The following is a 26181-nucleotide window of genomic DNA, read 5'->3' as shown; positions in this document are numbered from 1 at the left end:
AGAGAAAATGTATACTTTTTAAAAAGGTGGACTTTGAAAACAGTGTGGCAATAGTTACATTGTTATAATATGCATATTGAAACAGGAATCTACCTGTAATAAATCATTTAAGAGAAAAACTCTAAATAAAAGTCAATGAGTAAGACCACTCATTTACATAAAAATAGTCTAAATTCCCAACTTGCTATTGGTAACACAGTAGTGCCTAGATCATTTGGGCTTTTAAACTCTTTCTAAAACATTATTTCTGCTGAGATCAGGATCCCACTGTGACTGTATCTACTTCATTCCAGTGAAGCTGAGAGCTACCTATATTTATAGTTATTCTTGAAAGGTTGGGGAGGGAGGGAGAAGGGAGAGAGACAGACAAGCCAACTAAAACCAAAAAGACGTTTCTGTGCCTTAGAAGTATAACGAGACACAGAAAACAGGAAAATGTAGTCATGATGACAGGACAAAGGCTTCCCGCCAGCTTTTTCTACTTACAGGGAATCTGAGTAACATCTTCGGAGAAGCAACGATGAGGGGTTTTCTGAAGTTCCGGAGCATCTGTCTCCTGAGCAAATGGAAATACTGTGCAGGAGCCGTGGGGTGTGCCACAAACATGTTCACTGTGTCTCCATCCACCCCCTCCTCTGTGCTGTCACACATCTGGGGGAGAAGGAAGGACGTTCCGATCATCGCATGCAGTCAGAGCGACATATGCTCGCCAAAGGTCTCAACGAGAAAAGACTTTCCCTCCATTACAGAACATACTAGGAGGTAAATTTACAGCCTATGAAGAATTAACAGAGGAGAGGTATGATGGCGCCTCCATCTGCCTGAGTCCACATATTTGAACACGATTATTCCCAAACACAACTGATTGCAAGAAGCCCCTGGAGGTGATCTTTTAAAAAATACAGATTCTGATCACTGTTGGGAGTAACAAGGTGGAAGGAAACCCTGTCAGAATCGCACTCACCTAATGAAATAAGCACAATTATAATTTGGTTTGTTTTTATTTGTTTGTTTAAAAGACAAAAACCAAATCCAAAGCAGCAAACAAGGTTGAAAAGTTAAGAGCAAGGAATTAAATCTCAGAAGATCGTGGTGGGATAGAAAGCTGAGGCATGGCTCCTAACCCCACCCCACAAGCAGTGAAGAGAAAAGAGAGTGAGTCAACAAAATCCTGACAATTATTACTGGTCCCCTCCAGCTAGAAGAGAGGGTGTGAGTAGGCAACCCAGGGGGAAAAATAAAGGCAAAATCAAGAGCAGAAGTCCCTACAGAGCTGGGTGGAGGCGGCGGGGCTGCCAGGTTGCCACTTCCAGGGCATTGAATGTGTTCCTTTCAAATTCTACAATGTCCTGACAGTTTAGGGTGCACATAAAGTATCCGCAGGAGGCAGTCCTGGTTCAAAGCACCAGGGAAACAGGAAAACAGTGCTGGGAATCCGGGAGGCATTGAACGTACCTGCAGGAAACGCTCTATGCGACAAGATGAGTGGTCAGGTCCAGCGCCATCATACCCGTGAGGAAGGAGAATGACAATGCCACTCTGGAGGAGCCACTTGGCCTCTCCTGGAAAAGCAGAGGGAGGGAGTGAGGCCTCTATGAGGCAGGAACAAACAGTCCGACGTGACCTGGGGAGCGGAACAAATGTGAGTTTGCTGCCTGAGCCCCTAACTCTGTTTTCATTACACGTACTCTCTAGCATGGCCACCCCATACTTGGGAGAAAAATGTCCATCCTACCGGCTGAAACCCCAGAGTCACACATGCTCTGGGCTTTAGCAAATAGAAGACAAACTCAATGGTGAACATCCGGCTTCCAGCAACAGTGTGGCCACTCTGACTCCATCTCGGGCACAACTCTTGCCAGGACTGGGCAGCCCCTATCGTTTCTCATAGCACCGCTGACAACACCTGCCACTGTCCTCAAGCTGAGGAACAGTTTCTGGACATGTCACCGTCCAGTGTGCCCAAGGCACTTCTCTTTCTCACACTACAAAGTTACAGAGAAACACAACCGTGGGAAGGAGGTGCAGTGCACACTCAAAATCCAAGAGCGGTTACCCCCAAAATGGGGTGAGAGTCTGGGGGACACTCAGACTTCTACTTTATATAGTGTCAATTGTTACAGGAAGCAGGTACTATTTTTATAAATGGTGATTATATATAATAAAGATGTACAGCTCCCAAGGTTCAGATACATGAGTGTCCCTGGATCGAGGGAAGCAGATTTTCAAGGTTGCCATTCACTCTGATCACAAATCCTCACTATGTCATCTTCGCCTACTTGGGGTTCATTCCACAGCCACTCAACAAACCCCAAGAGCAGACCTGCAAGTCAAACCACCGAGGAGCTGGCAGGTACATGTCCTGCTCCCCACAACCAGGCACATTGCCCCGCAGACGGGAAGGTGCTCTCTGCATAGCCGCTGAGTGGCACCCACCCTCCAGCCACTTATTTAACGAGCTGAAAACAGCCATGTCCCAGTGGGTTAAGGGCAACCCCCAACTCTCCCAAGGGGCTGTGGTACAAGTAGTGTTGTAAGCAGCTATGGCCCCTTTTCATTTATTTGTCGCCATGAGGCCAGTACCATGTGGCCCCTGCACACCCATGTGCCAACACCAACCTCCAGAGATGAATGTGTCGAAGATGATCTGGGCGCCATTGAAGAAATCGCCAAACTGAGCCTCCCAGAGGGGCAGTAACTTAGGGCTCTCAATGCTCATGCCGTACTCGAATCCCAGGACGGCCTCTTCTGACAGTGGGCTGTTGCTGACCTAATGCACAGGAAGGGGACAGAGACACAGTCCAGCGAGGAAAGCTGCCACAGGAGTCAGTAAAGGTAGAAGCCTCCCATTTATAACAACCTCCCAAGAGGGCGGAAGGGCGTAGAGAGGGGCTCTGTTTAGTCTTCTCCCCGTGCCTTTGAGAAAGGAGCTCCACTGCCCTCTATAAGGGATGCGTACGGGGAAGTTGGGACAAAGAGAGGAAGAGATGACAGAGGTTGGAATATGGGCGTTGAAGGTTTTCCTCACGGATAAGCAAAATTCACTTCTTAGATGATCCCCCTTTGGACCTGAGAGAAAAACTGTGACATATAAGCTTTTTAAAACATGTCGCAAAACAAAGGGGGAAAATGACCCCCAAAAGGCTTACCTTTGGTTAGAATCCATCATTCGAATACCCTCCTTGCACAATAGATCACAAGTACCATCATGATACGTTAAGGTACAAAAGGCAGAATATACAATTACATCTCCGAGGGCGCTAAAGAGGCATGACAATTAAATGCAGCATAATTCTGAGCTGGCTGTGAGGACCAGGTGGCAGCCATGCCACAGTGTTCATTCCCTGACTTGAATGGTGATATCATGGTAATGTAGAAGAATGTCCTATTTTGTAGGAAATACACAGTGAGGGCTTCAGGGTGGTGGCCTGATGCTTCCAACACGATGTCTCACATGTTTCAGAACGAGAAAAAGTTCCTTTTGCATTATACATCCAACTTTTTTGTAGTTTTGTGCTTGTTTCAAAATTTTTCTAAAACATATTTTTTGAAAGTTAACGTATCTGTAGAATATTATTTGTCAAGAAAAAGGAATGAAATGCTGACATATGCTACAACATGGATGGACCTTGAAAATGGGACGCTAAATGAAAGAAGCCAGCCACAAAAGGCCACATGTTGTATGATTCTATTTTTATAAAAAGTCCAAACTAGGCATATCAATAGAAACAGAAAGTGAATTGGGGGTTGCCAGGGACTGAGGGTGTAGCACGAAGAAGGAACAGTGAGTGACTGCTAATGAATACGGAATTTCTTTTTGGGGTGATAAAAATGTTCTGAAATTAAATAGTGGTGATGGTTACACAATTCTCTGTGAATACACTAAAAACCACTTCATTGGACACATCGAAAGGCTGAATTCTATAAGTTATATCTCAATAAAGCTTTTATTTTTTAAAGAAACTCTAGAGAAAAATTACAACTCTGTGCTGATGACAACTATAAAAATTTATGGTTTATATGGATAAGCACTCAATGACAACAGAAAATGAAAATAGATGATTTGTTAGCATGGCAGGATTATGCTTAATTTGTCTTTTCTGATTTCTATTTTGATTTCAGTTATATCGATATAATACATTAATTGTAAAAAGGACTGATACAGCTTCCTCTTCCCGTAAGAAACCTGAGGTGAACTCTGAAAATGGTTCACTATTCACTTGACCCAGAGAACCCCACAAATCATGTCAATCGAGAGGTCCAGATCTTCGTGTTCACTTTAAGAACACTCGTGAAACTGCCCAGGCCATCAAGGATATGCATATCTGAAAAGCCACCAAGTATCTGAAGGATGTCACATTACAGAAGCAATGTCTGCCATTCCTTCGTCACAATGGTGGAGTTAGGAAGTGTGCCCAGGCCAAACAGTGGGGTTGGACACAGGGTCGGTGACCAAAAAAGATTACAAAATTTTTGCTGCACATGCCTGAAAATGCAGAGAGTAATGCTGAACGTAAGGGTTTACATGTAGACTGTCTGGTCACTGAGCACAGCCAGTGAACAAAGCTCCCCCAAGATGCAGCACGGAACTTACAGAGCTCGTGGGCAGGTTAACCCACACACGAGCTCTCCCTGTCACATTGAGATGGTCCTCACTGAGAAAGAGCAGATTGTCCCTACACCAGAAGAGGAGGCTGCAGAAGAAAAAGATCTCCCAGAAGAAACTGAAGAAACAAAATCTTACAGCCTGGGAGTAAATTCTGCAACAAATAAATGCTAATAGAAGTGGGGAAAAAAGACTGTTACGTTTCTCAGAGCATGTTGTAAATGGGGTTTGGACTGGCCACCTCCCTTGCACCTCTGCCTGTCGTCGCCTCCCTCTTCATCTCTTTTCCTACCCAACGCTGACAAACCCACTCATATTCTAAATCCATCCCTCTTCCACTTCTCCTGGCTTCGTCACCGAACTCTTCTTTTCTGAACCTCTCCTCATTGGCTTTCTCCTCTCAGCAGATGGACAATCAAAAGCTTAAAACCTAAACTAGAAATATTCCCTTGACCAGTCTTTTCCAGTTATTGCTTCCTTTCACAGTCAAGCTTCGAGAAAGAATGATCTAATGCACTGTCTCCACCTCCTTCACTCCTGTCTACCTTTCAACTAGTATAATCTAGTTTCCGCTTTCACCACTCCACTAAAATAGTTCTACATAAAAATAAAGGGATAGCCAAAGGAAAAAAAAAAACAGCTTTACATGCGGTCAACCCTTGACCCTCCTGTTGCCAAATCCAGTGACTGTGGTGTTCTTCCTCCTTATCTGACTCATCCTTTCTTAAGTTCAATGACACAGGGACTCCAGTTCTCCTCCTGCCTTCTGGGATACTCGTTTGGCAAATACTTTTCCTTCGCCAGCCCCTTAAATGTTGTTTTTCCCAGGACCCCCTCCCTTGGCCCTCTTCTAATTCTGCTCTCTCTCTGGGGGATCCTCCCACCCTTGTGGTTTCATACACTCCTATACTCTAATACTTCCAAATCTGTATCTCAAGACAGATTTGCTCCTTAACTTCAGATACACATGCCTAATTGCCCGATAGAAACTTCTATGTCATTCTGCTGTCTATACGTCAAATGTCCAAAACTAAATCCATCATCTTTCCTTACCAAACCTGTTTCCTCTCCTTTACTCTCTGGGTGAATGCCGTCAGGTGAGGGTCCGAGTCAGGAAGCTAGGAGATAACCAAGCCCAGTCTTTCTTCTTCTTCACACCCCACATGCCACTACGTCCCATAAGCTGTGGTTTCCTGAACAGTTCTCGTATCTGGCCCCATCTTCCATCTGCACCGCTATTGCCCTACTTCAGGTCCCTGTGATTTTCTGCCTAGAAGATTGAGAAGCCTCCTTAGAAATTGTCCTGAGTTCTCATCTTTTTTCATCTTAGGCTTCCAAAGTATTGTCAGGAGTGATCTAACATGAAAATCAGCTCATCTGTTCAAAATTCCACCATGTTTCTCCTTCAGACAATACTCAAAGTCTTTCACAATGTTGGTAGTTCTGTCTGGTCTGTCTCCTCTTTTTCACTCCTGTATCCACTTTGCAGTTTAACCTCTGGTCATATGAAGCTATTTGTAGTTCCCTGGGCACATCAGATCCTCTTACTTCAGTTTTCTTAGGTGCTATTGTGTCCACCTCAAATGTTCTCCCTAAATGTATTAAAATAGGCAACTCCTAATGTCCTTCACATGCCAGCTGAAATCTGGCTTCCCCCAAGCTTTTCCTGACTTCCCCGGGTAGATTAACTGTTCCTTCTACTGTACTTTGTACACTTGCATATCTTATTTACTTGAATCTGTTAATGTTTTTATTTATTCCAAAAAGTATTTAAGATGACTTGTCACATACATCATATATAACTTGATGGTATAAACATAAGTAGTGGGAAAGAAGAGAAATTAAGATTGAGAAATAGAACAGAGTTGGGGAAAGACATAACCCAGTCACCTACTCACTTTTACTAAGGCTGCAATGGCCTCTAACCCTTTCCTAAAAGCCATTCTATACATTTTTTGAAAAGTGCATATATTCATTATTTTATTTTCTGATTTTACTATTGTCATTATTGATAAGGAAATGCTCTTCAGTCACACAATTCATAGTATGCACACAAGAAAGACAAACCAAGATCAAGCAGGAGTTCCTCCCAGGGTCTTCAGATAAAGGACATGGTATTATAACAGATGATATCATGTATTATCTATTAAATGTATTAGATAATACCTCGCCTCCTGATAACAGAGGCAAAGCATTTAATTGGGCTTTTCAAAGAGTAATATTTAAAGGTAACTGATACCATACATCAAACCGCAATTCAGTAAGAGACATTGGTGGGGTGGGGAAATACTAAACATTTTAGTATCTACCTCACCAATCTGACTTAATCCAGGTGTGGGCTTTAAACTAACTTTAAGAAAAGATGAGCTGTATGTCCTTTAAGTAATCTTCCTGGAGTTTTACTTTTGATATGTGAATTTTTAAATAAATATTGAGTATCAGTGAACTTCAGATTTTACTCTCAAACAAATGGCTATCATAGGAAGATGACATGCCACTAATCATATCTTAAAGGATAATTTTTTGTAATAAACATCATGTGCCAGGCACATGCTGACCGTTGCAGAGATAAAAATGAAAAGACTCAGCCTCTACCCTTGACTCTAACAAGGATATCTCAGTGACCGGCACATGAACATACATAATACATACATTTATCAAGCCTACTAAACCTTAGGGAATAAAGTAACCTGAGGAAATTGGCTTTTATTTTTTAATAGGAAAGAAATATTGGCTACTTATTTACATCTTTGGCTTATTTAATGAATCCAGCCACATACAGATTATAATGTCAATTTTTGAGTGACAAAGTAAACATCTATTTGACATTTACAGGATGATAGCTAAGTAGCCAGAGAAAAATAACTGAATCCGCTTGCTACTATATTATTGGATTCCAACACTTCAAAAAGCATTGACCCCAAAGTTGCCAACATCTGTTTCTATTTGCTTCAAGAATCCTGTCACTATAATCATCAGCATCTGGATTTTATAGTAGATAAGAAAACATCCTACCTCTAGAAATCCCTTCTGGTTAGGGTCCATATGGTTCAGGGGGATGTAGGTGTCATCAGTCTCCTGGCAAACCACCATTGCATGCCTTTGACTAAAAGTTCCACGGCCAACATCTTGGCCACTCAGACGCACATTAAAACCTTAAGCAAGCAAGAAGGAAAAGAAAATCCAGATTGCCATAAATAATGTAGTAATGGTAAGACGCGGTGACCCTGACTTTTTATACATCAGCTCATCCAGAGAATTTCCCTTAGGATAACAGATTATCTTTATTAAAATATACCTGTCCAAAAGTCTGTAGTCAAGGTGAGATTGTACAAGAATGGAGAGTCATCATTTGCCCTACAATTTTTAGAGGAGAATATCTTTCTAATACATCCAGCCCTGAGCCCTTTGTTTTCCAAGCATAATTGCTCTATTCTTTAATAAAGGCTGTCAACATGAGTCACACTAAGATTAAATAACATTTCCAAGTAAGAAAAGATAATATGTTTTGGAATCTCTCTAGTCAAAACAATAGGAGGCAGTTGTAACTCAAAAATCTGCAGAGATCACAGATTTTTGTGATTTACAGAGTAACAAACGTCATATAAACCATTCCCTGCCAGCTGTGCAGCTAAACAGAAATGTCTTACCTTGAGCAAGTAATGAGCCCAAGGCAAGAGCTTCTGCTGTGGCCCAGTCTATCTTGGTTCCATCCATCACCTTCTCCAGTCTGGACTGCGAAAGTGAAGGGGAGGAAAAAGAAAACTTTTAAGAGTCCATATTTTTTTTCCCCAGAGTTCAAAAAATGCAGTGCAACATGATAAGTAACGTTAAATAAAACATTAAGTGAAGAAGGATACATGCGAGTCTGGTAGCAATTATATGACATTTTATAACAGGCAAACACTCAGGTGCTCAACTTAGTGGTTAAAGCTGCGGATGAATGAGAGGAGATGGAACTGTATTTGTACTATTCTATTTCTTCAGCTGGACGGTGAGTACGTCGTTTATTTTAATAGTCTCTCTACCTATAATTAAAACCCATAAATGAAGCTTGTGTTTTAAAAATAATTCACAGTAATTATTTTTTAAATTAATTACTTTTTAAAAATAAATTAATTATTTTTTAAAAAAATAATTCAAAGTTTCTTTATCCAGGTTTAAGAATGATGAAGACCTTGAACTCCTTGTTCTCCTGCTTTTAGCACTAAAACCCGAGTCCCAGGCAAATCGGGACGGTCTGTCACATCCATAGTTAACATGAGACAATGTGTAAAATCTCAACTGGCTTAAGGGTCTAAATAGTTGACTTCGGGTGAATGTGTGTTGATTTGTACTTATTTTATTTAAGCCACCCAAAAGAATGAAAGTGTTTTCTAACCACTAGTCAGAAAAATCAAAACACGCATTCCTGTATTGCTGTATTTTTAATAATGTGCATGAAGTACATGTAATGTATCAAACACGTATGAAGGAAGGAAAGAAGTAGACAAATTCTGAGTTAATTGACTACCAGTCCTGAAGCAGTACTAGGAGGTTCCCAGAACCTAATGACACACAATAAACAAGTGAATTGTCAAGTGAGTTAGCCAAGCCAGTGCCCAGACCCACACCAACTCCTTTGCTGCACAGGACTAAGACATCATAACCGGAGATTTCGGCGCCCCTTACCTGAACATACATCTTCAGAAGGTGACTGTGCATCTGGAGCTCCTCCGGCACCTCCACAGACTTCCCGCCAATAAACCTCAGCAGGTCTAGGGGCACACCTGTGTTCCAGGTGGAAATGTGAGCTTCCGGCTGAACCAGACCCTGCCAGTGGGCTTGCAGGTGAGTGGCAGGGGGGCTATAATGGGCCATGTTCGTTAAATGGTCATTTAACTTTGCGTAGTAGGAGGCTTTGATTTCTGACACCTCGTCCTGGGTCATCAGTCCAATGGCAATAAGGTGCTCTGCATATGTGTCTGGAATGCTCTTTCGGGCTCTGTCGAGCAAAGAGGGGGAAAATAGTCTGCTTTGTAAAACCAAAGAGACACACACGGTCATTGTCGAAGGTGCTGTAGAGTGCCATCGCTGTAAAAAGGCACGTAGGAAACGTTTCAGAATTGCACGGAGGGCGTGGCCACACAGTGCTGTACTAAATGCCACTGAATTATTACTTTTAAATGGTCCATGTATGCTATGGGATTTTTCACTCCAACAAATTCTTCCCCCCAACCCCCAAAAAAGCAGTGGTGAGTAAAAACCTTGTCCAGGCAAGCAAGAGAAAACAAATTTATTTTTATAAATTTTTGTCTACAATCGGGTAGAAATAATTCATAGTAGTTTGTCTATAAATTGTAAACTCTGGATGGTGATTTACAGGTCTAACCTACATTGTCTACCTATTTGGCACCCCATTATTTAAAAAGGGGTTATATCCAAAGTTGCCGACATCTGTTTCAGGTGGCTGTAAGAATCCTGTACATACTCAGCACCTGGTTTTTATAATAATGATAACATTTGTATGAAACTTTTAAACTATAAAGTCTGTTCAGATATATTCTCATATTTAATCCTGACAAAAGTGAGAGGTAGGCAGGATAGATTTTTTTTTTAAATGGGGCCCGGAGGTACTTCAAGTAATTCAGCTGCTAAGCTCAGAGATAGAGAATCCAGATTTGTTCTTCCAAGAGCCATCTGCTACCTATGACCAGAAAGGCCCATAAAATATCACCAAGTTTATTCCTCTGCTTTAATTTAAGTCTATGAGGAAACAAGGTACAGAAGAGGGATCTATTTTACTTTCTAGCATGTAAAAAGGAAATTCCAAAGTGACATATTCCTCTGTCACATTAACCTTCAGACTCAGGGCTCTCCAACAGAAATATAATGCAAGCCAGTGTGGAATTTAACATTTCCTAGTGGTCACATTAGAAAAGGTAAAAAGAAACAGGTGGAATTAATTTTAATCACATATTTAACTCAATCTATCCAAAATATTATCACTTTAATATCTAATGATATATAAAAATTACTTTTTAGATAGTTTACATCTTACCTTCATACTACCGTGTTTCCCCAAAAATAAGACCTAGCCGGACCATCAGCTCTAATGCGTCTTGTAGTAAAATAAGACTGGGTCTTACATAATATAAGACCGGGTCTTATATAAATTTTTGCTCCAAAAGACGCATTAGAGTTGATGGTCCAGCTAGGTCTTAGTTTTGGGGAAACAGGGTTAAGTCTTTGAAATTTGGTGTGTGGATTACACTCACACACATCACCATCAGGACTTGCCACATTTCAAGTGTTCAGTAGCCACTTATGGCTTGTGTCTTCCATATTGGATAACACAGTTCTGGACAGTCATTAAAATCTATTATATAACCTCTTATCAAGACATAAAGTTAGGTCCCCATCTATAGTTTGCAGAACTGGATCGTGGAGGTCCTGTTTCTGATCCTGTCACTGCTATATTAAGTGACTTCAGGCAAGGCTCTGCCTAAGCCCTCCTATTTCGTCTTCCCATCTGCTACGTAGGGTGGTTAAGTTGCCCCCTTTGTCTATTCATCGAGGAAATATGTAGAGTTTGAAGAATTCGGGGACCATCCCAGTCTGCCTAGGGCTGTCTTGGTTCTAGCATTGAAAGTTTCACGTGCCGGGCAAACGAGAAACGTTGGTCGCCCTACCTCAGAGTGTCTGATAAAAACCGTAATGTGAACACTGCAGGAAAGAGGGCATAGTCATGAAGGTGTATCCTTGTACCTGATGATCTTGTACATGACCGGGTTGGTGAAGAAGGGCTCATCCAGCTCGTTGTGGCCCCACTGCCTGTAGCATAACAAATCAATAATCACGTCCTTCCGGAACTGGCGCTGGTATTCAAAAGCCAGTCGTGTGGCACGGAGCACTTCCTCCGGGCTGTCTCCATTGACGTGGATGATGGCACAGCCCACAAGCTTCCCTGAGGCAGAGAAGACCGAGATGACGTGGGCCAGTTCACCCAGCTGACACAAGCCCAGCACCAAGTCCTGTTGTATGCGTGGCGGGGGGCAGGGGCAGCCTACATCCTCACAGGGAGTTGGGGTTGCTTGTTAAGAACCCACACGTTGGAGTCCAGCTGACAAGAATGAGTTCAAGTCCTAGCTCTGTGATTTACTGTGTGACCTTGGTAAAGTTATAAATCTCACTCTCCCTACATGTAACACTGGGATAATAGCCCCTACCTCTTAGTCAGGTTGTAAAGGTTAAACGAGTTAATGCATATAAAGTTCTTAAAAGTGCATGGGATATAACAATATTTATTTTGTTATTGTCATTATTACTATTATCATTCCTCCTGAGATAAAAGGGTCATGAAAGAATGCATCCTAGGAAAACAAAAGGATTTTCTCTAAAAAGAAAGAATGATTTTTCAGTAACTAACCACAAAAAATTCACACAGACAGCCCCAAAGGCATCCAGGCCAGTCTCTGGGTGTAAAAACAGAATAGTTACTACCCTCTAACAGTTCTGAAAACTGTGTGAAACAGGAACTTGGTAATAAAAGCTCTGTATTTCTCTCTCTCTCTTTTTTTTTAATTGATTGCTATGTCTCTTAAATCTCTTTTTTATTTTTTCAACAGGACTTAATATTGGGGAACAGTGTGTACTTCCAAGCCTTTTTTCCAAGTCAAGTTGTTGTCCTTTCAATCTTAGTTGTGGAGGATGCCCTTCAGCTTCAAGTTGTTGTCCTTTCAGTCTTAGTTGTGGAGGGCGCAGCTCAGCTCCAGGTCCAGTTGCTGTTTTCTAGTTGCAGGGGGCACAACCCACCATCCCTTGCGGGAGTCGAACCGGCAACCTTGTGGTTGAGAGAATGCATTCCAACCAACTGAGCCATCCAGGAGCTCAGCAGCAGCTCAGCTCAAGGTGCCGCGTTCAATTTAAGTTGCAGGGCTCAGAGTCCACCATGCCTTGCGGGACTCGAGGAATTGAACTGGAGGAATTGAACTGGCAATCTTGTGGTTGACAGCCCACTGGCCCATGTGGGAATCGAACCGGCAGCCTTCGGAGTTAGGAGCATGGAGCTCTAACCGCCTGAGCCACCGGGCTGGCCCCCTGTATTTCTCTTAATACTGCCAATTTCCACAGGTTAAAACAAGTCAACTTTGCTTCTTCACATCTGATTTCTAACAAGAGTACTTGGCCAAATTTAGTGGCTGAACATATCCTTTTATATATATATATATATATATATATATATATATATATATATATATATATGACATGTTACAATGTATAAATTTAAGGTATGTAGTGTGTTACTTTGGTACATTTATATGTTGTGCTATGATTGCCACTGAAGCAACATTTATCACATTATGTCATGATAGTACAGTATTATTGACTATATTCATTATACGGTGCATTTGATCTCTATGGCTGATTTACTGCTTGTTACAAGTTGGTACCCTTAAACACCATCAATCTTATTATCCTCCCCCTCCCATTCACTGGTAACCACCATTTTACTCTCTTTTTGTTTTTGTTTTTTTAAATAGCTTTGACATTCTTTTTTAGATTCCACATATAAGTAATATCATACAGCACTTGTCTTTTTCTGTATGATTTATCTCACTTAGCATAATGTGCTTAAGGTCCGTCCATCCATGTTGTAGCAAACAGTAGGATCTCCTCCTTTCTCATGGCTGAGGAACATTCCTTTGTATATATATGTGACATCTATTTTATCCATTCATCCACTGATGGACATTTGAGTTGTTTTCATATCTTGGTTATTGTGAGTAATGCTGTGATAAACATAGGTGTGCATATATCTTGTCAAAATCCTATTTTCATTCCCTTTGGGTACTCAGAAGTGGAATTTCTGGATCCGATGGTAGACCTATTTTTAATATTTTGAGGAACCTCCATACTGTTTTCCATAGTGGTTGGACAACTTTACACACCCACCAACAGTGTACAAGGGTCCCATTTCACCACATCCTTGCCAGCATCTGTTATCTCTTGTCTTTTTGATGATAGCCATTCCAAGAGGTGTGAGGTGATACCGCATTGTGGTTTTGTTTTGCATTTCCCTGATGATTAGTGATGTTGAACACATTTTCCTGTGCCTGTTGGCCATCTATATGTCTACTTTGGAAAAACATCTATTTAGTTCTTCTGCCCATTTTTTAATTGGGTTGTTTTTGTTATTAAGTTGTATTTGCTCTATATATTTTGGATAGTAACCCCTTATTAAATGGAACATATCCTTTTTGACTACGATTTGGGTATTCCAAGTCTGAACATCCTAAAGACAATTATTCTAGCGTTGTACTAATTGTGTTGATCTCTGGTTTCCATCAGAACATTCAACTGGTTACTTAAACAATTCGAGATTGCATCCTCTAAGTTGCACTCTAGTAATATTTCCTTGGATTTGAAGATTACACTCAGAGTTTAAAATAATTATTAACTTAAAAACTATGGGTGGCTACTGACTGTATCTGATCCAAAATTTAAAAGGGGATAACCAGGGAGGCTCGTTGTTCTGATTGAACAAGAAGTTTCTCCAGGAATTCCTTGTCTGACCCCGCAACATTAACGCCTCCTGTGTTACATACCGATATCACTACAGTATAAGGAAGATCTTCCTCTTTCTGCCGGAGTGGTGTAACCCAGCTGGTTATTGACAATCAAATGGACACTCCCACCAATTCTGAAATGTGGGAGATTAGAGAGTGTAAATGTTTCAGGAACAATCCCTTGACCACAGAAAGAAGCATCACCGTGAACCTAAAGAAAAGGAACATAAGGGATGGAGAAATTTAAGTTTCCAGACTGGAATAAATTATTTTCCAATAATAACAGGAATGACACAACCACCCTCTCACTATTCCCCTGCCCTCCTGAAGATCTGCGGCTTGTAGATCGGTTATGCTGATCTCAAGCAGCTTTCCAAGATGCTAAATCAGTCCTTTTCCCCTTGGAGCCACCACCAGGTGAGCCACTGCTTCCCGCCCACATCATCACCTATACCCATCACTTAGTGTACTCATCAACAGTCTAGCGTATGCATACGGCAGCATCACAGAAGGAAAGGCTGTTGGAGGTGCAGAAGGAAATCAGCTCTAGAAAAGCTTTCATGAAAACAGCCTGCAAGATACAAGGAACAGTGCACAGCTTTGAACTCTCCCTCTCCCCGAATCATCTTGTCCCTGAAAAGAGACTGCATGCAGCTCACATCAGCTAATGGTGTGTTGACCACTGCTGTGAACATAAAGTAGAGTGATGACAGCAAAGACGGCAGGCATGGGGGAAAGCACACGATACATTAGTGAAAGGATGTTTTGAGGAAAACACAAAACGCTACTATGAGAGAATGTCTAAAATGTGCTACTCTAGTCTGTTAGATCATAATGTCATCACAAAACATGGCGCACGGAAGGTGACAGAATGGGGGGAAATGTTTTTTAGAAAAGTTGAAAGCAAACAATGAGGGAATTGTAGATCTCAGAAGAAAAAGTGAGCTCTATAGACATCATGCTAAAAGACAATTATTATAAATAGCCAAGATGCTGAACTAAATAATAAAATGATCTGATATGCCCCGACTTAAGGCAACTGCTGTGGTCTAATACAAACAGAATCAAAAGACTTAAATATTAATGAAGAAAGAATACTTAGTAGAGTTTTTAATGGCATTGATAATGTCCGGTAGAGTCATTTTTATGTAAGTAGAATATTTTGGCTAAGAAAGGAAGCACTGCTTTGCATAAATGAAATTTCCACAGCGAGGATCTACAGGAATGAGTGACATTTTGGAGCATCTGTACCTAGTGACAACATACCCTTACATTGTCTCCACAGCACTATTCATTATTAGTCCACTCAACAACCGGGGGCTGAGGCAGGTAAGTACGGCACTACTGTCCTTTTTACAGATGAGAAAACCAAGGTTCAGAAAGAAGATATATTTCACATGGCTTGCACTAAACTCTAGACCTTCTGTGATGTCTCCATGTTTTCTACTTATTTCCCCATCCCTCCAAGCCATTCTCCTGGATCAACAAACTGATTTTGTATATGTTCTCACTTAATCCTCAGAACACGATGAGGAATACAATAGACTCCCCCTTTACCTATGAGATTCAGAAGACCCAAGTACAGAACCGAACCAGGCAGGCCAAGCTAGAAGGCAGCAAAGCCAGGATGTGAATTCAGGTCTTCTTCGTACCAGAGTTCGTGTCGTTTCTACACGGTGCTACGTGGTAAAGTCCAACCTGCAGCCACACCGTGGCCCACACAAGGTCAAGGGGTTTCTCGCCCTAAGGCCTCCTTGCTGATGGGATTTCTTGTGGGTAAGGATGGAAAACGAGGTCAGTAAAGCAAGGAAGAGAGATGTGTGCCTTTTCTGCTCCTTTACAAAAATGCTACAGTAGAAGCATTGATAAGAACATAACATATGTTCGTAACTTACATTGTTTTATCCTGGTCTTAGGATTCTTGGCACTAAAGCACAACTGTGTCATTTGCTAATTTTATTTTCCTTCTTAAATAAAAACGGAAACCACTCCACTATGCTCTATAAAGCTTTGTAGGATTAAGCGTCCATAAGCACAAATGTTGGGTGAGTTGGAAGCTGCTCAGCCAAACACAACAGGGTGGAGGCGAGGAGTTGAACACACAAGAAGATCACAAATGAAAATCCACTTTCACCAGGTCCAGGACTAAGACAAACAGAAGACAGGCAGGAAAACTAGCATGGGGAATCTTACCCACCGTGATACGGTGTTTCCCCGAAAATAAGACCTAGCCAATCGGCTCTAATATATCTTTTGGAGCAAAAATTAATATAAGACCTGGTTATATTATATTATGTATTATATTATATTATAGTAAAATAAGACCGGGTCTTATATTAATTTTTGCTCCAAAAGACGCATTAGAGCTGATTGTCCAGCTAGGTCTTATTTTCCGGGAAACATGGTATTACAGTCTCTAAACTTAGAGTTCCCACAAGAAACTAGAATTGTGTACTTGAGCAAGGCAAGATATGTGCAGATGGAGCAGGGCCAAATATTTTGGGAACATAAAGTAGATAAAAGAGGGTAGTCAGTTTCTTATCTCTTTAAAGAAAATGCCATTTTCACCTCTTCAGAAATCAACTTTAAGAGCTGCTTAATGTAGTGAGTAAATGTGAGTGACTAAAATATATCAGAGTATCATGAGTTAAGTCAAGTGAAAGGTAAAGAGAATGTCTGCCTAATGATTTGGAGGTTTATTTTTAGAAATATCATATCATAATCCAATCCAATTCTGCCTACCCCCAATTTATTTTCTATAAGTTTCTGGCCCATGAAAAAGTAATGTGAATAAGATAATGTGGTTATTTGTATACATAGCTAAACATTCTACTGCCTTATGAATACAGAGATTTCTGCTGGGTTTGAAGACTCAGTTACCGATATCCAGGATTAATTATCTCCCAGTAGTTAAAGTTCCATATTCAAATAAAAACTTGTAGAAAAAAATGTGACCTATGGTCCAAACCTCTCAAATATACATTTTGGGTTATGAAAAATTGGGGGTTAGAGGAAGGAAGAGCCACACTAATAACTCGTATTGGTTGCCTTAATGCCACAGGCCTTCACTTTAAAACAAACGACATTGTGATGGTTGCCAGATGGGAGGAGGGTGAGGGGTGAGTGAAAAATGAGACGGGGTTAAGAAGTACAAATTGGTGGTTACAAGGTTGACATGGAGATCTAGGGCCTCACATAAGGAATATAGTCAGTAATACTATAATAACAACGCATGGTGTCAGATGGTACTAGATTTATCAGGGTGATGGAAGAGGAGTTGGGAGCAGGGTGAAAAAGGTGAAGGGATTAAGAAGCACAAATTGGTAGTTACAACATAGTCACAGGGATGTAAAGCATAGGGAATACAGTCATTGTATGGTAATAACTATGGATAGTGCCACAGGTGGATATTAGACTAGTTAGGGGCATCAGTTCATAAATTACATAAATGTCTCACCACTATGCTGAATACCTGAAATTAATATAAAACAATATAAATAAATAAATAAAGTGTAAAAAAAAGTAATAAATGAATAAATCCAGACTCTTTTAGCCTTGTTAGATATATGGGTACATATAGTTTACTAGAAGACCATACTTTCAGAGAAGCCATGACCTCTGTCCTCTTAGCAGTAGCAGGTATGCCTTTCAATGCTCCCTTAATTAATTCATAACTCAAGAAAAAAACACATAGTGGAAACCTCAATCTAAAGTCAGATGCCTTGAGACTAGACTTCATATCTACTATTGATTTTTAAAATGAACCCAGAATCTTCTTTTCCCAAAAGTTCATCTCAGGTCCATCTTGAGTATCTTCTATCTCCTTTCAGACCTAGCAACCCAGACATTCTTTTTCCCTAGTCAGTCTTCCCAACCTTTGCCCTCATTGCCTGAAATTACAAGTACCTGTAAACATATGACTTTGTCCCCAGGCTGAGCCGAACTGTCTGGGGAGTAGTCCCCATCCTGCCTGGACTGCTGCCTTCCCCGAGTCTTCCCGACGGCTACGGGGTTAACGGCCTCTAGGTGCGAGGGGTTAGGCAGCATTGTCACGTGCAGGGGATGGTGTGCACCAAAGTCCAGATCAACCGAGGAGGTCAGGTGAGACAGCACATCTCCAGTGGCTGGGACATTCTCCGGAAATTCACTTAAGCCTCGCATTTTACGGAACATCAGCTATCATGTATACACAGACAAGGAAAAAAATGGCTTTTATCACAATGGAAACTAGGGAAGAGGTGGTAAGTTTAAATTATACAGTACAAAAAAACTTTATGCACATGTTTTTATCATTATTATTATCATGCATTGTTTAAAAATAGGCACAAACTTCTAACTGCTTGAATGCACAGAGGTGTATTCTATTTGGAGATTTTCATAATCTAATGCAGTCCCAACACTATACAAACAGTTTAACATGACACACACAGAAAGGTACCTCTGCCTTGCAATAAGCAAAATAAAATTTTTAAATGCACTTGTCAGAATATATTTTCAGAAGAACTCTATCAAACTAATATTCAGAAATCAGTTGTATTTGTATACACCAATAATAAACTATCAGAAGGAGAAATCAAGAAATCAATCCCATTTACAATTGCTTCAAAAACAATAAAATACCTAGGAATAAATTTAACCAAAGAAGTAAAAGACCTGTACTCAGAAAATTATAAGACACTGAAGAGAGAAATCAAAGAAGATACAAATAAATGGAAATACATACCATATCCTTGGACAGGAAGAATTAATATAGTTAAAGGCAATATATAGATTCAATGCAATTCCTATCAAAGTACCAATGACATTTTTCTCAGAAATTGAACATATAATCCTAAAATTTATATGGAACTATAAAAGACCCCGAATAGCCACGGCAATCTTGAGAAATAAGAACAAAGTGGGAGGTATCCTACTACCCAACATCAAATCATACTACAAGGCTATACTATAATCAAAACAGTATGGAATTGGCATAAAAACAGACACATAGATCAATAAAACAGAATAGAGAGTCCAGAAATAAATCCATTCATATGTGGTCATTTAATCTATGACAAGGGAAGCAAGAATTTACGTCGGGGTAAAGACAGTTTATTTAACAAATGGTGCTGGGGAAACTGGACTGACACATACAAAAAAAATGAAACTGGACCACCTCCTTACACCATATATGAGAACAAATTCAAAATGGATTGAAGACTTAAATGTAAGACCCGAAACCATAAAACTCCTAGAAGAAAATATAGGGAGTAAATTTGCAGACATTACTCTGAGAAATATTTTTACTGATATATCCCCTAGGGCAAGGGAAGTAAGAGAAAAAAGAAACATGGGATTACATCAAACTTAAAAGTTTTTTCACAACAAAAGAAACCATCAATAAAACAAAAAGGCAGCCTACTGAATGGGACAAGATAATTGTCAAAGATACATCTGATAAAGGGTTAATATCCAAATTTTATAAAACACTCATTCAGCTCAACACCAAAAAAACAAGCAACCCAATTAAAAAACGGGCAGAGGACATGAAGAGACATTTCTCTAAAGAAGAAATTCAGACGGCCAACAGGCATATGAAAAAATGCTCAACCTCACTAATCATTAGAGAAATGCAAATAAAACCCACAATGAGATACCATCTCACACCTGTCAGAATGGCATCATCATAAATCAACAAACAACAAGTGCTGGTGAGGATGTGGAGAAAAGGGAACCCTGGTGCACTGTTGGCGGGATTGCAGATCAGTGCACCCACTATGGAAATCAGTATGGCGGTATCTCAAAAAACTGCAAATGGAACTACCTTATGACCCAGCAATTCTACTCTTAGATATCTATCCAGAGAAATCCAAGACGCTAATTCAAAAAAATATATGTACCCCTATGTTTATTGCAGCATTATTTACAATAGCCAAGACTTGGAAACGACCAAAATGCCCATCGGTAGACGACTGGATTAAGAAACGGTGGTACATTTATACAATGGAGTATTACTTGGCTATAAAGAAGAATGCAATCTTACCATTTGCAACTATATGGATGGACCTAGAGAACTTTATGCTAAGTGAAATAAGTCAGTCGGAGAAAGACAAATACCATATGATCTCACTTATTTGTGGAATCTAAAGAGCTGAATAAATGAACAAAGTGAACAGAAATAGTCTCAAAGATATAGAGGAAAAACTGATGGTTGCTAGAGGGGAGTGGGGCGGAGATGAGGAAGAAGAGGAAGGGATTAGACAGCATAAATTGGTAACTACAATATTTCCACGGGGATATGAAGGACAGTTTGGGGAAGATAATCAATAATGTTGTAAAGATTTTGTAGGGTGTCAGATGGGCATTTGTTTCATTAGGGAGACCACTTCATGGACGGTGTAGATTCTTGACCACTGCAGTGTACACCTGAAGCTGAAGTTGAATAATATTGTATGTCAACTATAATTTAATATATTTGCGGACATGGGATATGGAGTACAGCACAGGGAAGAGGTCAATGAAAATGTAATAGATATATACGATGTCAGAGGGGCAATAGATTGGGGGATGGAGGTTATCACTTTTTGAGGGGTGTAAATGTCTAACTATTGCGTTGTTTTGTACGCCTGAAACTGAAAAAAAAAAAGAACTTTGTATTAATTTTGTTAAACATAGAGAGGAAAATAATAGAACTTAATCCCTTCAAGACAGGGGATGATGTATACAGCTTAGCTCACATCTAAAAAGCTATACCATCCAGTTCTCAAAGCACTTCTCTGCATACATTCTCTGACTTCATTTTTAGTCCTCTCGGAGATAGATGTTACTCCCCATTTTCAAAATGAACAAGCAAGAGACATTAAGTAAATTGTTAAAGTTCCTTGGCTAGTAAGCAAGAAAGGTGGATCTCAAACCAAGGTATTTACCAAAAGAGCATGTGGATTATTTAAAAAGCTTCTTACCGACCTATCTACAAATAGATACATACATACTCACACAGTGCAGATAAGATGTGTTTCTCAAAAAGATGATCCTTTGTAATCATCTCTGCATCTTTGAGTAATTTCTTTGTCTAAGCTATTTTAGGAATGCAATTTTTGGTTTAAGAATTTCTGCATGGATCGAAACACATGCCTCCATCTGTCAATCACTTTATCCTGTCGTACAAGCACTGTACCTTTTCTAAGGTATTTGTCTTATAAAAGCTGATTATCAGCCTCTTAGCAGAACACCGAGGTATGACGAATAGTGGTAAAACTTGGCCCCTAGACATGACATCACGTAGATTTTCTAATATTCTTAAGGATCACATCCTTCCAAGGGCTCTATTCACTCCACCTAACTTTGATAGTGCCTTTAACACTTATAATTATTTTTAATCTCCAGGACAAGAACAGTAGTGAGGCTTATCCATGCATAGTGGCCACAATCTTATTACATATCAAATGTCTCGGATGTTCCCCCACACCATATTTTCAGTCCATGCTGTCAAGTCTTTTGAGAGACTTACAGGGCAGCTGAGTTGGACTGAACAGAAATACCAAAACTCAATTACCCATAAAACCACTCACTTAGGTGGTTTCTTGAGATAACAATGTGTTATTAGTTTTACACAATCTATTAATTATAAATTCTGCAAATAAGTAGGAGGTAAAATTGCATAAAATGGCACAGATCTCTGTGTTCATTTGAACAATGTTTATTAAGTAAAAAAAGAGTGCTTCCAAGGAGAGAATGTATCTATTCATAAAATCCTTGAGGAAACAAAGTAATCTTTAATCTCCCTGAGAGAAGAAAGGATCCATATGCGATTATACAGAAAACCAACCTAAATACCAGTTCTATCCTGCTGCATTGCATTCCATCAATTAAGTCAGCTATGTCATATGTCAATGGCGCATACGCTTTGCCAGTTTTCTAAAAGGAATTATTACCATTGGTTTTATTCTGTTACAGTCAATTGTCATAGAAAGTATCTTACCTCTGGAGGGAACTGCAGAAGGCCTGTCAATAAATTAAGTCTCCCTCTATGGGGCATCCCAATGATGACATCGGTGATCCCACTGTAAGCTGACATTTTCAACAACTCATGGAAAAAGCCCATCATGCTTTCAGCTCCTTCGCCTCCATATCGCTTAACCGTGGCAAACTTGGTGGCCAAAAAGTGGTCAAACTCCTATAGACATCATATCACACAGTTATAGGAAGATAGCTAACTCCGCAGGTCAAAGTCAAACTCACCGACGTGTCATTGAACACATCCCCACTTCCCATAGCTTCAGCCGTGCCCCCTCACTACATGTCCCAGAGACAGACATAGTCCCCCTCGCCCAGCAGGAAAGCCTTGCCAAGGACACCAGAGAGCAGTGGGGATGCAGAGAAAATGACCTGAGAGGTAGCATGACTTGCCCCAAGAGGAATCCCCTTAGAATGTGTGTTCTTTTAGTGTGGGGCAGGGCCTTAGCTTCCTGCTGCTCTCCCAGTACCTGCATTCTAGTTTCAGGCTCTACAGTGCTATTTTCATCAAGGCTGCAAACTAGCCAACTGTCTGAATGATTGGGAATAGTTCCTTGTCATCTTGATGTGCCTGAGTCCTGATTATAGCCCTGACAGAGATTCAATTCCATTATTTGTATTGATTTGTCTTTCATGTACAGGTTTTTTAATTTTTCAATCACTCCAGATAATAAAAAGAGAAGTAAGATCTCAAGGATTTTTCAATCTTTTATAGAGTGAGGAGACAAATATATAAAAAGTATTTTGACTCTGAGGAGAACCAAAAGGTCCATTGTTCGGCGTTCTACTTTTTCCTGCTCAGAATAAAGTGGTTGGTGTTATACTGTCGGTCGTGTTGAAGCAATGGGGGGTAAGTTGAGGTACATTCAGAGAATTAATGTCTAATTCCCTCTCTTCAATATTTATATGTCTTTGTAGAAAATGAGCTGACCTAGTTCCCTGATATTAGCTGCTGCTTTTATACCTGCGATTCTAGCATTAGTTTGGACAGATGTTTTCTCTCTTCTGTGGTAAATGTCTCCTTTTTTAGTTCCTCAAACCGCTTGGCAAACCAGTCTTTCTCCTCTTGGCTCTGAAGTTGGGAGGTTTCAATAGAAATCTGTCCACAGTAGATTTGGTTGAGATAGGCTAATACTTCCTCCAGCGAGGCCTCGTCCTTCCCCATGTTCAATAATCCTACGAAATGGAATCAAAGGGATCATTTTAAAGAAGAATCAACCACATAACTAATTACAGAACATACCAAAATAATTATTTCAGTTCAGAGCATTTCATTCTGAATAACTTGGGTCAATATCAATACTTATCTATATTTTTCTAGAAGCAAAACTAAAAATATGGTCAAAAGCCATAAGGTAGTAAAACGAGAAGAGAAAAAAAAATCTTTCTTCACAAGGACAGAGCCATGCTGCTTTATACCAAATTTTGATTCTATAGTCATTTCAAACTAAAATTTGAAACCTCCTTTTTATCTGCTTTATAGCTACAAATCATACATCCTACCTTTATCTCAAATATCTGTCTACCAAAATGTTCAAGTCTTAATAATATCTATAAAGCAGCATCTATTATTAAATAGTTGGTCTTAATGTGAATTTGTATTGATAGTAAAGCAATATTTTAGGGTAAAAGGAAATATCCTTGAACCTCAGTCAAAGAATAGGAAGGTTTGTAATATGTCATCAGCTCAGCACCAACTCAGTTTATCAGCCATTTGCCTAAACCTACAACATGAGTTAACAAACCAACATTTACTTTATATTGCTTATGGTTTCTTATGATACACTTTGGATCGTTGGTATCGACTGACCAATGCTGCACTGAACATGGGAGTTCACGTATTTCCTCACCATCCTGATTTCAATTCCTTTGGGTAAATACCCAGAAGTGGGATTGCTGGATCTTATGGTGGTTTTATTTTTCATTTTTTGAGGAATCTCCATACTGTCTTCCATAGTGGCTGCACCAACTTACAATCCCACCAACAGTGCACGAGGGTTCCCTTTTCTCCGCATCCTCACCAACACTTGTCTATTTGTCGTTTTTAACAATACCCATTTTAACAGGTGTGAGGTGATGGCTCGTTGTGGTTTTGATTCGCATTTCCCTAATGATTAGTGACAGTGAGTACCTTTTCATTGACCATTTGTCTCCAGGTGTTTGAACACAGAGGAAATGGGCCCTATTGGAAGACCATTCTAGAACCTCAAGACTGCTCCTCCATGGCAGTGCCTGAATGTGGCCCTCACTGCCTCCTCACACCCCGAGGAAGCCTCAGCTCCAGGGGGCATGTGGGTTCTTCAAGAACAGAGAAAGGAGCCCCATATCTGTCAGCAGGTAACTCACATGGAAGGTCTCTTGTAAATGGACTTTACCTGTGGTGTTAAAGGGTCCCTGCAGGGTCTGCACAAGGGCTTGGATTTCGGGCACATTCTCCTGCAGGGCTTGTCCGGTGAAGAGAGGATTGATTTTGGCAGCTTTGTGACCATGCTCACAATATACTGTCACCAACCTGGCAAGTCCATGATCCACTAATTCAGGTGAAAAAGAAACCAACACAAACAGTTGAGGAAATGCCCACAAACCACAAAAATCCGTTTTTCAAAGAAGCCCTTGTGGCCTCAGATATTTTTAACATATTGCTCCTACTCACCATATCTACCAGTGGTTTTCAGGATGAAAGACAATCAGAATTCAGGAAAACACACATATTCCCTTAAATTTATCTCATGGTAACTAAAAATCACTTTAAAAAACCCAAAAAGTAAATAGAACTATGAGTGAACGTTTATAAAAATAACTGCACACAGGTAAACATTAAAAGGGAATACTCCAAATTGAAAGTAACTTAAAATGCTGAGATTATGGATAATGAGTCCTCTCAATTGTTTCAGATGTTCTTCTATACCTTACATAAAAAATAGAGACAGACAGAACTACAAAATCAGTGTTACATTTTCTTCCTTATTTCTTAAAGACCCCAAGTACATCATTATCTCATAGACTCAGGAAATCTTGTATGAGGAAAAGACTTTAGAAATTATCTTGTCACGCACATAATGTTAAAAAAAAAATCCCCTTTGTAAAAGCCCTGAATGAGTGATTCCCCAGTCTCCATGTAATGAATCCAATTCTATCTGAGATGATTTTATATTCAGCCCCAATTGTTTTTCTTTCCTTTTCCACATGAAAGTCCTTCTAAAATTTGAGGCGGAAAATCCCTCATCCCACAGTCAGTTAACCTTCAGTTCATCAAGGTAGTCTCACACAAACTGAGCACAAATCCCTAAAGATGAACAGATCTGATATTGAGGGCACAAATTTTTCTGAACATTTTTAAAATTTGCATTTTTATTGTCAGAAACCAAAGAAAACTGTTCGCGTATTTTGAAAAATTTAATGACCTCTTTTTTGAACATGTATTGCTGTGTAATGATTTCAGAGTTACATATGTGCCTGGGTTTATATTCAGAGTACTGCAAAATGTACCTGTGGGCACTGGCTCAGAGGAAAGAACAGAGATGTACTGAATAGGGAAAGAGTGTGTTTGCACTAATACGGCAGTAGGAGGATCTGTACTATGTCTGATTAACCAATCAAACAATCCTGGTAAATGAACCGATTTCAGGCTAGAAACATTGCCATAGGGTTCTGTTATGAACCATACTGAAGTTCTCAATTGGTATTTTACAGAATAGGAAACCTGCATATTTGTAGCTAAAATCCAGAAAGACTGTGTCCAAACCACTGTGTTTTGGGGCCAATTCCCATGTCAGTGTTGTAGAGTATCATTAAAAGCCTCGCTGGTGAGCCATTTGAAATTGAAGCAGTGATCTCTGTGAGCTGATGTTTATTCACTAAGACAATGTTTTCCAAAGGGCTACTAGATTGATCTGAGAATGGTCATGATAACCCTGTATATTTACTATTGGACTTATCGCACTAACGATGGAGTTTTGTAGATGATACTGGAAGCCATGGAAAGTGGAGGAAATCACCCAGAGAGAAAGTAGACTAAGAAAGTAGCACTAG

At 40.1% G+C, this 26181-nt stretch overlaps 1 protein-coding gene across 2 annotated transcripts in view; it reads right to left on the bottom strand.

Annotated features, from left to right (window-relative positions):
* The window catches only part of DHTKD1 (dehydrogenase E1 and transketolase domain containing 1), a 43190-nt gene that overhangs the window by 7090 nt on the left and 9919 nt on the right, over positions 1-26181 (bottom strand). For both annotated transcript variants that reach the window (XM_033100660.1, XM_033100659.1), the window contains exons 2-13: positions 24525-24680; positions 23114-23325; positions 22115-22309; positions 18061-18330; positions 14194-14365; positions 11354-11552; positions 9278-9590; positions 8257-8341; positions 7622-7761; positions 2620-2770; positions 1456-1562; positions 487-651 (exon numbers count right to left, since the gene is read on the bottom strand). In XM_033100660.1, coding sequence (XP_032956551.1) covers positions 487-651; positions 1456-1562; positions 2620-2770; positions 7622-7761; positions 8257-8341; positions 9278-9590; positions 11354-11552; positions 14194-14365; positions 18061-18330; positions 22115-22309; positions 23114-23325; positions 24525-24680 — 2165 coding nt within the window. The remainder of the gene's footprint in view (positions 1-486; positions 652-1455; positions 1563-2619; positions 2771-7621; positions 7762-8256; positions 8342-9277; positions 9591-11353; positions 11553-14193; positions 14366-18060; positions 18331-22114; positions 22310-23113; positions 23326-24524; positions 24681-26181) is intronic.

Source organism: Rhinolophus ferrumequinum (assembly GCF_004115265.2).
Source record: "Rhinolophus ferrumequinum isolate MPI-CBG mRhiFer1 chromosome 5 unlocalized genomic scaffold, mRhiFer1_v1.p scaffold_110_arrow_ctg1, whole genome shotgun sequence".
Taxonomy (NCBI): Eukaryota; Metazoa; Chordata; class Mammalia; order Chiroptera; family Rhinolophidae; genus Rhinolophus; species Rhinolophus ferrumequinum.
This window is presented reverse-complemented; position numbering and strand designations above follow the sequence as displayed.